Below are 12,458 nucleotides of genomic sequence, written 5' to 3' on the forward strand. Positions count from 1 at the left end.
AGCAGGGAGCTGGTGTGGGCTTCCTCCACTGTTGAGCGAACTCTGCCCCCAGATGAGAGCGCTGGCAATGAGACTCTGGGCTTTGCGAGTGTAAATGGGGCATGGGCACTGGTGAGCTTCGGTTTCAGGTGCTGGGGCTTCACTCTGTGGCATCAGCACCGCCTTAGGAAGCTCAGTTCGCTGGGCAGAGGTGGGGACGGGGGCCAACTGCCCCATCTCATCCCCTGTCCCACGCTCACTGCCCTCCCCACCCCAGGAAGAACGTCCGTCATGACCCTTCTGCGCCTCTGAGTTCCGCTGTGGCCGCCACTGTTTCCCGTCGTAAGCACTGCAGACCCATCTGCTCTCTGACTTCCTACAGGCTGACTCCGGTCAGCCGCGGCCCCTCTTTTGTTCCCGGCACAGCTCTGGATTTTGTCCACCTGTTGTGCGTCTTCACCAGCGTTTGATGTGAGCTGGAAAGGAAGAGAGGGGAATACATGCTCAGGGACTCAGCTTCCATTCAAAGCCTGACGGTTCCCTTTGTTCATACCTTGATCTTTCCCTTTAGGGTTCAGCACCTGCAGTAAAGAGTGAAAAGCCGGTTGTAGGGGAAAGGATAGAGCTTCTCTATGCATGCCACTGAAAGCTTCAGTTGCCTTTGACAGTTGGCAAGGAATTCCAATTTCGTATTTATTTCAAGTCTCAGTTAATCCAAGGTGAGCAACTAGATCTCGGCTAGTTCCCATCCACTAGTGCAAAAATGAAGCAAGGGGGTCAGAAGGCTGCCCCTAGAGTGTTATCCTTTTCTTCCAGAAGTTGCTCTATACCTCCAGTAAAAAGTTGGGTGAACCAGCTGAAACTGTACCTCGTATAGAAGTTCCCACCTGCCTACTCTCAGATCTCTTTCATTCACTGTTCACTCTTTGTCTAAATGGTACACGTGTCAGTATAGGTGGTTTGCTTCAATGACAGAGGTACTTTTTACTTGGGTTTGAGTAGCTTTGGTTATCCATGTTACTTTTTTTTTTTGCTACGTATTGACATATGGGATTATTAATAGTGTTTAAAAATTATTGCTCACCTCTCCTTCCCACCTCCCAGTAGAACATGGATGCACCTGAATTCAGTATTTTTCTGGTGCTTTGCTTAGAATGCTGGTGATTTCTCTCTGCAACTTACTTGATGCTCTCTTTGGTGTATATCTGTTATAATTTGTTTACCAATTAATGACTGAAATTTTTAATACTAATTTCTCTATATAACTTGTTTCAATTTGTCTTAATAAACCTTAATTCTGTTTTATATCCATATTCATGTCTTTTGGGTATAAATATGACTCTCACTTGAACTTTTTAATAAAATGTTTTGTTTATACTTCATAAAAAATGAAGTTATTGGATGCCTAATATATGCTTGACACTGCTCTTGGCATTGAATTTGCAAAGATGATTAAGATAATTTTGATTCTCAAGCAGCTTACAATGAACTGGGCTACTTTATGGTTGAGTTTTTCTGTTGTTCATTTGATTTTGGTTTGACATTTGTAGAAAGCTGTATTTTTCAGGGTTATTGCTGTAAAATACAAACTTCTCTTCCAGGGAGGTTTAGATGTCCTATTTTCCATTTTATTTAAACTCTACCTTCCCCTCCTCATGTATTCCTCTTGTGTTTGGGACTAAGGTGGAGAAAGGGCCACACAGAGGCCTCTCTCTGCCTGTGTGTTTATGCTGCCTCCTGCTTTTTGGTGCTGAGTAGAGTGAATCAAATCTCACTTAACAAGTACAATGAGCTGATGCTTGGTAACCGGTACTTTTCCTAAGAAAAGATGGATGTGTGCCTGAGTCGAGATGGATTTGAATCTCAGACTTCCTTTATTCTTTCCTGTGCATGAACATCTGAACCCTCCTTGTCCTTAAATTTAGAACATGGTGATTTACCTTATGTCTAATTGCAAACCAATTCAAGACTGCCCAGTTTAAAACACTTAAAAAAAAAAAAAGAAGAAAGAGAGAGAAAACTGACCGTAAGAAAACTAATGTTTGCTGCTGCAATAACGTACCACAGACTGGGTGGCTTAAACAACAGAAACTGATTGATTTCTTTACCATTCTGGGGGCAGGAAGTTTAAGACCTGTGGGTTGGCGATGTCAGTCCTTTCTGCGGCCACTGAAGGAAGGATGTTCCAGACCTCTCTCCTTGGCTTGTAATGCTTGCCTCTTCCCTGTGTCTTCACGTTGCATTCCCTCAGTGTGTGTCTGTGGCCATATTTCCTCTTCTCACAGAAACCCCAGTCTTATTAAATGAGTGCTCACTTCTAATGACCTCATTTTAACTTGATTAGCTCTTTAAAGCATCATTATCTCCAAATAGAGTCACATTCTGAGATACAGGGGGTTAGGACTTTAACATGTGGATTTTGACAAGGGACACAATTCAGCTCATAATAAGAAGTGATTCCAGGATCCCAGGAAGATGCCAAGTACTTTCGTATATGTTAATTTATTTGATCCTCACCAAACTGCCACACTAGAGGGATACTACAATCCCATTTTGCAGATGAGCAAAACTGAGACCAAGAACAATGACTCATCTTGCACAAGGTCACCAACTAAAATGAACAAAATCAGAATTTGAATCTAAATCTGTGTAATATACTTTGTTATGCCCCTTCTATGTATTATCCTTCTCAATTATTTTTTTTCCTTTATAAGTGTAATGTTTTGAATCTGAAGTCCAGTAAGGTTCTACTCTGTCTTTCAAGCTGGGACAAATTTTTTTCATGAAAGTGTTTGGTCTTCTGTTTGGTAACCAATGCTTCTGCTCTTGGGCACCTATGCCAGCTTTTCTGCATCTTTCAACCTTTTCTAAAAGATGCCGTGACTTGATTAAATGCAGCTCCCAAATGTAGACAAGATGTTAACATCTGCTTTCTCACTTTCGTTTAATAAACAGTGATTTTATTAAGATTGTCTGGCCAGGGATGGGGGCAGTTTGGGTTGATCTGACATGTTTCATTATTTAGAAATCTTAAGAATCTCTCAGAGAGCAGAACTCCTTCAACTGGGAGATTGCATCATAAGTGCAGATTCTTTGTTGGTTTTGAGCCAAAGGATGGAGAAAGGAGAGAACATGCATGGGGAGGCAGGGTACAACATACTGTGAAACTTGCTGAGACAGTGGGAGGACATTAGTGATGGAGATGTACTATCTCCCAAGGGTTGCTGAAACCATCTGGTCTGGAATAGAATCAAGAGAGAACAGATCTAAGACTTTTCATTACCAACCTGTTAAGTATAGTAAATCAAACCAGTAAGTGAAATTGGAAAATCACTTAACCAAGTCCACAGATCTGATGGTTGACTTTTGAAAATATATGCTCTTTACCAAGAAATGAAAAATAATACTTTCCCTACTAACATAGTGCCTACGTGTGGTATGTTATTAGTGTACTCAGTTCAGTTCAGTCGCTCAGTCGTGTCCGACTCTTTGTGACCCCATGAATCGCAGAACGCCATGCCTCCCTGTCCATCACTAACTCCCGGAGTTCACTCAGACTCACCTCCATTGAGTCAGTGATGCCATCCAACCATCTTATCCTCTGTCGTCCCCTTCTCCTCCTGCCCCCAATCCCTCCCAGCATCAGGGGCTTTTCCAGTGAGTCAACTCTTCGCAAGAGGTGGCCAAAGTACTGGAGTTTCAGCTTCAGCATCATTCCCTCCAAAGAAATCCCAGGGCTGATCTCCTTCAGAATGGACTGGTTGGATCTCCTTGCAGTCCAAGGGACTCTCAAAGTCTTCTCTGACACCACAGTTCAAAAGCATCAATTCTTCGGCGCTCAGCTTTCTTTATAGTCCAACTCTCACATCCATACATGACCACTGGAAAAACCATAGCCTTGACTAGATGGACCTTTGTTGACAAAGTAATGTCTCTGCTTTTGAATATGCTGTCTAGGTTGCTCATAAATTTTCTTCCAAGGAGTAAGTGTCTTTTAATTTCATAGCTGCAGTCACCATCTGCAGTGATTTTGGAGCCCCCCAAAATAAAGTCTGACACTGTTTCCACTGTTTCCCCATCTATTTGCCATGAAGTGATGGGACCAGATGCCATGATCTTCGTTTTCTGAATGTTGAGCTTTAAGCCAACTTTTTCACTCTCCTCTTTCACTTTCATCAAGAGGCTTTTTAGTTCCTCCTCACTTTCTGCCATAAGGGTGGTGTCGTCTGCATATCTGAGGTTATTGATATTTCTCCCAGCAATCTTGATTCCAGCTTGTGCTTCTTCCAGCCCAGCGTTTCTCATGATGTACTCTGCATAGAAGTTAAATAAGCAGGGTGACAATATACAGCCTTGATGTACTCCTTTTCCTATTTGGAATCAGTCTGTTGTTCCATGTCCAGTTCTAAATGTTGCTTCCTGACCTGCATATAGGTTTCTCAAGAGGCAGGTCAGGTGGTCTGGTATTCCCACCTCTTTCAGAATTTTCCACAGTTTCTTGTGATCCACACAGTCAAAGGCTTTGGCATATTAGTATACTAGGGTTCCATAATTCTCATGTACCACTTACTCCTGTGTCTTGGACAAATTAGTTTTATCAGGGGGTCAGTTTTTTTTTCTTTCAGTTTTTATGTGGTCTATTTTTAAAGCCTTTATTAAATTTGTTACAATATTACTTCTGCTTTATGTTTTGGGTTTTTGGCCATGACTCATATGGGATCTTAGCTTCCTGACCAAGGATCAAACCTGTACCCCCTGCACTGGAAAGCAAAGCCTTAACCATTGGGCTGCCAGCAAAGTCCTGATTGTGTTTCTTTATCTGTCAAACCAGTGTTTGGGTTTCCATGAAGGTCAAATAAGATATATGATCTTGAAGCTACATCTGCAAACTCCAGAGAGCACTACATAAGTTATATTTTCTATTACTACTTTATCTTTGGCCCCCAAATAACAGAACCCACCATTATGCTGAATTATCTAGTTTAGTTTTTCAACTTATAAATTACCTAGGCCCCTTGTTTTCTTTTCACTGCTTTCCTGCTGGTTAGTCTTGTGAAAGTGTCTTAGAACCATTGTGAAATACAGGGAAGAGTAATTAGGAATTTTTACTTTTTAAAATTATTTAAAGATACTTAATGGGGAGTCAGTTGAAAATAGCCCTATTATTGGAGAGTTTGTTAAGTGGCATATCACATTTTAAAGATGCTAAGCCCTTCCAAAGAAATTGCCTGTCATCTGGTTTCAAAACAACCCTGGCAGACTCCTGGTAGATGCTGACACTTTTAATTTTTCCAGAGAGCTATTAAAATTGTAGAACTTTTGGAACTATATTCCCATATCACCTTGATGGGCCAAATGATTGAATAGAACATGTGATAAGAATCTTTCCTCTGTGATGAAGCACCATGAAAAATCCTGAGTTGGCAACTTGTTAAGTTATTGCAGATCAAGTATCTGAGTTTCTCCTTGTCTAAACTATCTGTTAAGAGTTCTCTTGGACTAGGAAGGTCTCTTTGCACCTGCAAATAAAATACCATGTCTGTCCTGTTTTCTCTCCAAAAAATAGTGCATTACCTCTTAGTTTGGGGCTTTCCCAGTGGCTCAGCAGTAAAGAATCTGCTTGCAGTGCAGTGCAGGAGACACAGGGGATTTGGGTTCGATCCCTGGTTCAGGAAGGTCCCCTGGAGAAGGGAATGGCAACCCACTCCAGTATTTTTGCCTGGAGAATTCCATGTACAGAGGAGCCTGGCAGGCTACAGTCCATGGGGTTGTGAAAGAGTCGGACACGACTTAGTGGCTAAACAACAGAAAGTTCTCAGAGGATACATTTCATTGACTGTGGTTCGATCCTGGGTTAGTTAAGAGGCAAAGTTGGTTAGGCTTCAAGCAGCTTTGCTTTCAGGGTTTTTCAAATTCCTAGGCTCACTGGAGGAAAATGGCTTGTTTGGGAGAGAAATGACCTGTGTGATAATAGGATGCTACGTTCCAATTCAGCACGAATCGGGCAGCTGGTGGCCATCCACTGTCAGGACTCTGTGGAAATCAGTGGATTTCAGTTGTATATCAGGATTTTAACTAAGGTCTCGCATCTGGTTAACCAGAGTGAAGTAACTGGGGCGCCAGCCTCTCTCTTCTGTGTATTCTCCTTCAAGACGTCTTGGATGTGATCAGGTGGATGCCAGCGAATCTATTATAGTGCTGACAAACGCTAATCAGAGATAGGCTCCTGATTTTAAATTTAAATTCAGTACGCGCTATTAACTTTTCTAACATTGTGTGCTTTTGATAGTCTCATTTGCATGATTTTATAAATATGCATTTCTGGCTACAATTTTATTATCTGAGTGTTCTTTTATTTCACGTAAGATTTTAGAGGAGGTTTTTGTACCTTAAGAGTGCGGAAAGATGATCAATCTATTTGTGGTTGGGCTCTAATGTTGTCATTATCATCAGAGTAGCATAGTGCAGAGATTAGGATTGATGGAATCAAAATGCCTGGATTCAGATCCTGCTTCCTCCCCCCACTTGTGTTGAGTTGCAATTTAACTGTACAGAAGTTGTTTAACCCTATAAGCCTTAGCCTTGCCTTTTGAAATGTATTTATTTATTGAAATATAGTTGATTTACAATGTTGTGTTAGTTCCAGGTGTACAACAAAGTAACTTAGTCATGCATACATATATACAGTATGTATGTATATTCTTTTTCAGATTCTTTTCCCTTCTAGGTTATTTTAAAATATTAAATATAGATCCCTGTGTTATACAGTAGGTCCTTGGTGTTTATGTATTTTTTATAGATACTGGGTTGGCCAAAAGTTTCATTCGGGTTTTTCCATAAGATGTTGGGAAAAACCTGAATGAATCTTTTAGCTAACCCAATGGGAGTGTGTATTTGTTAATCCTAAACTCCTAATGTATCCCTCTCTTGGTAACCCATACGTTTTCTATGTCTGTGGATCTATTTCTGTTTTGTAAATAAGTTCGTTTGTATCTTTTTTCTTAAGAGTCCGCACAGAAGCAATATGATACGGTATCTGTCTTTCTCTGTCTGGTTGACTGCACTTAGCATGATCATCTCCAGGTCCATCCATGTTGCTACAAATGGCGTTATGTCATTCTTTCCTATGGCTGAGTAATGTTCCATTGTGTGTATGCACCACATCTTCTTTCTTCTTTCATTTGTTGGTGGACATTTCTATTGCTGCTATGCTTTGGCTGTCGTTAATATCACTGCAGTGAATATTGGAATGCATGTATCCTTCTCAGTTATGCTAAGTCGCTTCAGTCATGTCCGACTCTGTGCAACCCCATAGACGGCAGCCCACCAGGCTCCCCCGCCCCTGGGATTCTCCAGGCAAGAACGCTGGAATGGGTTGCCATTTCCTTCTCCAATGAATGAAAGTGAAGTCCCTCAGTCATGTCCAACTCTTAGCAACCCCATGGACTGCAGCCTACCAGGCCCCTCCACCCATGGGATTTTCCAGGCAAGAGTACTGGAGTGGGGTGCCATTGCCTTCTCCAATTATAGTTTTCTCTAAATATATGCCCAAGGCTCTTCCTTTAATGGAGATAATAATAGCATTTTCCAGATAGGGTTTTTGAGAAGATTCCATTAAAATGGCATATATATATCAGCCAGCTTTTGCTATGTTATTCTCCAGTAACAAATTAACCTAAAATGTCAATATCTCACAGCAGCAGAGATCTGTTTTTCATTCATCCATCATCAGTTGGCTCTGCCCTGCTCCATATTCTCTTCATTCTGAGACACACCACCAGTGGAAGAAGCAGCTTCCACTGGTCTCATGACAGAGGCAAGACTCATTGTGGCTTTAATAGCTTCTGCCCGGAAGCAGCACGTGGCATTTCTGTTCATATTTAATTGGCCAAAGGAAGTCATGAGGCCAAGACTAGTATCAGTGAGTGGCTGCAGTCATCTACCACAAGCTGCAATGCACATTGACTGGGCCGTAGTAAAGGCTCAGTAAATAGGAGATTTTAGTTTTCAATCTAGAGCCACTGGAGAGGTGAGAGACAAAGGTACATGATGGTTTAGCTAGGACAGAGAGACTGATACTTAGGTGTTTGTCAATCAGCTCTCTTAAGAGCAAATGGAGGTGCTGATCACTTTCTTTGAACTTTCCAGGGAAGGTGGTCTATGGAGAACCCATCGCAGCAGGTCTCGGCACGGATGGCACCCACCACTGGGACAGAGAATGGCTCCATGCCGCCCATCACGTTATGGGTCCACCCCTGCGACCGGACCCTTCAACGCCTGACTTCCTCATGAATCTGTTGGCTAAGTAATCAATTAGCAGATGACTGTGAAATGTTTTGCCAAATTAAGATGTTTTTCAAGTCTCAAAATGTGAAGGATTTAAGTGTAGGAGAGTGTGTGCTACCACCTGGACCTTCCATTGACCTCCCAGTCTTCTGTTCTTGACCTGACAGGCCCTGGGGACCAAAAAGTATTGGCTTAATTATGTTATGATGTGGTGTCAAAACCTCTCCTGACTACAGCGAAATCAGATCATTTTTCCTGAAGTTTTCTCTGCTTTGATTTTTTTGGTTGTCTTTTCTGTCTCCTGTTGCTTAGGGCCGGGTCTCTTCCGTATGCCCTATTTTTACCAGACAGAATATTCTTGAATATTTTCCATGCTGATATAACTCAGGAACTGGATACGCCTGTGGCAGAGATACGAAAGATGGTGATCTAGGGAAGGGCCACAGGTAAAAGGCAAAATCCTGCCCTCAGGGCAGGTTATCCCCATGAAAGCCCATTTGGACCATTTACAGATGCTTTTTGGCATGGGGGGGCACATTATGATCATTTTTGTTGATGAATACACCATTCGTGGACATTTTGACATTCCCCATTCACAGATACTCAGATCCGAGCTAACAAAGAGCTTTTCACAATAGACTGTACAAGAGTTCACTTGCCACTTCCTTCCAGCCTTGACAAGCTGCGCATTCTCCACTGCGGCTTTCTGAGTTTCAGTTGAGAATGGGGTCAGGAGACCAGGGAAAGGTACGGTGGTTTCCTCCTGACATTTTCTATCTCCTCACCCACCTCGGCTCTCATGTGTGTCTCTTTTACAGCGATGACCTAACCACCACAGGGTCTGACAACTGTACTTTCAACAGCTGCCAGAAAGCTCTTGGGAAGGATGATTTTACCAAGATTCCCAATGGAGTGAATGGTGTGGAGGACCGGATGTCGATAATATGGGAGAAAGGCGTGGTGAGTGTCATGGAATTCAGCTTGTTTTGCTGAATTCTTCAACAAGGATCTGGTCTATTTTAGGACCAAAGTTCCAGAAGCCTTCGTGAGAAGCTTCTTGATTGTTTTCACAGAAGTGGCCACTGGGAATACAGCCACATCCCCACCACCATGCCATCTCCCGAGATCATAACGAAAAGTACTTTTCTTCTCTGCATAGTTTAGAGGGTGCTTTGTGCCATGGTGCAGACATCAGAGTATCAGTTTATATTGGGTACCAAGAGGATTATTCTTGAAGTCTTTGAAATGTAATAGCCCTTCTATCTGATTTCCAAGTTTGTGAATCCCAGTTCCTTGTGTGTCACTGATATAAACACTTGGAATGATTGAAAAGACATGACGATTTTTATTACGTTTGTACCCCTTTTTCATATAAAAATGTAGATGTCCCCTTTAAAGAACTTTTGAATATTATGGTTAAAAAGCTACTGTATGAGGTTCACATAAATCATAAATCCAAAGCACAGAGATTTTCTTTTAATTTCACAGTTTAAAAGTTAAGGAAATGCCAATCCACTCCAGCACTCTTGCCTGGAAAATCCCATAGACGGAGAAGCCTGATAGGCTACAGTCCATGGGGTCGCAGAGTCGGACATGACTGAGCGACGTCACTTTCACTTTCACTACCTGAGGATGAAGAATAATCAAATGGCTAAATGTTCATACATGGGCCTATCCAGGCAGCTGACGAGTGCAGTTGTAAAGATCAGCAGTGAAGACTTGCTGGGTAGGACCTGAGGTCTCCATTGTCATGCCATTCTCATCTGTCTCTCAGAACCTCTCCCTTCAATGATGTAATAATCACATCTCTGGACTTCCTTGGTGATCTAGTTGTTAAGACTCTGAGCTTCTGATATAGGAGGTATGGGTTCAATCCCTGGTCAGGGAACTAAGATTCCACATGCAGTATGATGCAGCCAAAAAAATTTTAAAAAAGAAAAAAAGAAAAGGAACAATCACATCTACACCCAGAATCCCTTGCACATACCACTCACTGAGAGCCCTAATTTTTTTTTTAACCAGGTCTTGTAATTTTATTTCCAAATGCCTCTTTATTTCCACCTTCATCTCTACCATTCTACTTGGAGTCCCTCGTCTTGTTTGGACCATTGTGGTCGTCTCACAGCTGGTGTCCCTGCCTCCACTCTCTGGCTTGCTACAATCTATCCTATACTCTAGGACTATCATTGTATTTCAGACACCAGGGTATACTCATGCTACTTTCTTCCCTAAAACCCTTTCATTTTCTACATTACTTCTTGGATGATATTTAAACAATTCATTCACATGTAAGGATCTTCAGAGCATCTCCGCGGCCCTGTCTTCTGCCCTTTGTGTTCTCCATGCCCTTTAACCTCTCTCTTAACTCTAATCATCCCATATGGCTTTCCTTCTCGTTCTCTTTGCTTAGACTTTCTTGATAACAACAGTCCAACCTTTCATTTTGAACTTGTGTTAACTACAGTGAATAACTTCATTACAGCAGATTTTTATAATATATAAACTATATTAGTTAGTTAGTTCAGTCACTCAGTCATGTCTGACTCTTTGCGACCCCATGAATTGCAGCATGCCAGGCCTCACCGACTCCCAGAGTCCACCCAAACCCATGTCCATCGAGTCGGTGATGCCATCCAACCATCTTATCCTCTGTCATCCCCTTCTCCTCCTGCTCCCAATCCCTCCCAGCATCAGAGTCTTTTCCAATGAGTCAACTCTTTGCATGAGGTGGCCAAAGTACAGGAGTTTCAGCTTTAGCATCATTCCTTCCAAAGAAATCCCAGGGCTGATCTCCTTCAGAATGGACTGGTTGGATCTCCTTGCAGTCCAAGGGACTCTCAAGAGTCTTCTCCAACACCACAGTTCAAAAGCATCAATTCTTCGGTGCTCAGCCTTCTTCACAGTCCAACTCTCACATCCATACATGACTACTGGAAAAACCATAGCCTTGACTAGACAGCAAGTAAACTAATGTCTCTGCTTTAGAATATGCTGTTTAGGTGGGTTATAACTTTCCTTCCAAAGTAAGCGTCTTTTAATTTCATGGCTGCAGTCACCATCTGCAGTGATTTTGGAGCCCCCCAAAATAAAGTCTCTCACTGTTTCCACTGTTTCCCCATCTATTTCCCATGAAGTGATGGGACCAGATGCTGTGATCTTAAAGTGTATAAGTGGATCTAAAGTGATTGGAGATTTCTTCATAACATACAGGAACCTATGTTATTTTCTGAAATTTTAGGATGATTTATTTATGGGAATGTTACCTTCAGGATGTGGTTCCTAAAGTTTTTTTTTTTCTTTTTAGGCAAATATCCTTTGATAATTAAATAGACCGTAAGGATGCTCTTGCCATATAAGTGTGTATAGGGATAAACTCTCAACATTAAAAAAAAATCATTTAGAAGGATCACATCCCATTGACGTTTATCCATATTAAAATCTCTTGCAGCAGACTGTTCATGACTGTTGGTTCATGTAGATTTTAGTAGAGCAAAAACTGAACCTTTTGGTTGATTTTTCTTTTTTTAAGTGTTGTCACCTGATTTATAGGCCTATCTTATTTTAACTCTATAGTATTCTATATAATATCTACATGATTATCTTATAAATCTTATCTATAAATCTTAGGTCTGCAATAAATAATCCAGATCATAAATGTAGTAGGTGGTGGAAGTAAAAAGAATTGGAAGTACTATTACTGACATTTAGCCCTTTTCTCTGTGATTCTGGGAAGAATGGGAAAAATCTGAGCAGGTGTTTTGTTAAGCTGATAGGTTTTTGAAAAGTTACTTTCAGGCTTCCATATTTAACCACATTCATCCCCATCATTATCACTATGATTGTTTAAGATTTATCAGTATTCACAGACGTGTTTGGCCTCACAGTATACAAAATTAGGTGTGGTTCTATTTGGTTCTAAGAGATACAAGTCTACTTTTATTGATAGGAGATTTTTAGTCTTTTATGATTTATCAGAAAAAGAAATGTATTTTCTTCCTTGAATTGTTTTATAGCACAGTGGCAAAATGGATGAAAACCGGTTTGTGGCAGTTACCAGCACAAATGCAGCGAAAATCTTTAACCTCTATCCAAGAAAAGGAAGAATAGCTGTGGGCTCAGATGCTGACATTGTGATTTGGGACCCAAAAGCCACAAGGTAAGCCTAAGTTTTTGTATTACTTGGCTTCTCCATG

General features: G+C 41.4%; 1 protein-coding gene across 1 annotated transcript in view; it reads left to right on the plus strand.

Moving 5' to 3' along the window:
• DPYS (dihydropyrimidinase) overlaps positions 1–12,458 on the plus strand; it is a 99,524-nt gene that overhangs the window by 41,644 nt on the left and 45,422 nt on the right. Inside the window, exons 5-7 of the mRNA XM_068983341.1 lie at positions 8,128–8,284; positions 9,084–9,225; positions 12,279–12,421. Coding sequence (XP_068839442.1) covers positions 8,128–8,284; positions 9,084–9,225; positions 12,279–12,421 — 442 coding nt within the window. The remainder of the gene's footprint in view (positions 1–8,127; positions 8,285–9,083; positions 9,226–12,278; positions 12,422–12,458) is intronic.

The sequence above is a fragment of the Capricornis sumatraensis genome, chromosome 11, assembly GCF_032405125.1.
Source record: "Capricornis sumatraensis isolate serow.1 chromosome 11, serow.2, whole genome shotgun sequence".
Classification (NCBI taxonomy): domain Eukaryota; kingdom Metazoa; phylum Chordata; class Mammalia; order Artiodactyla; family Bovidae; genus Capricornis; species Capricornis sumatraensis.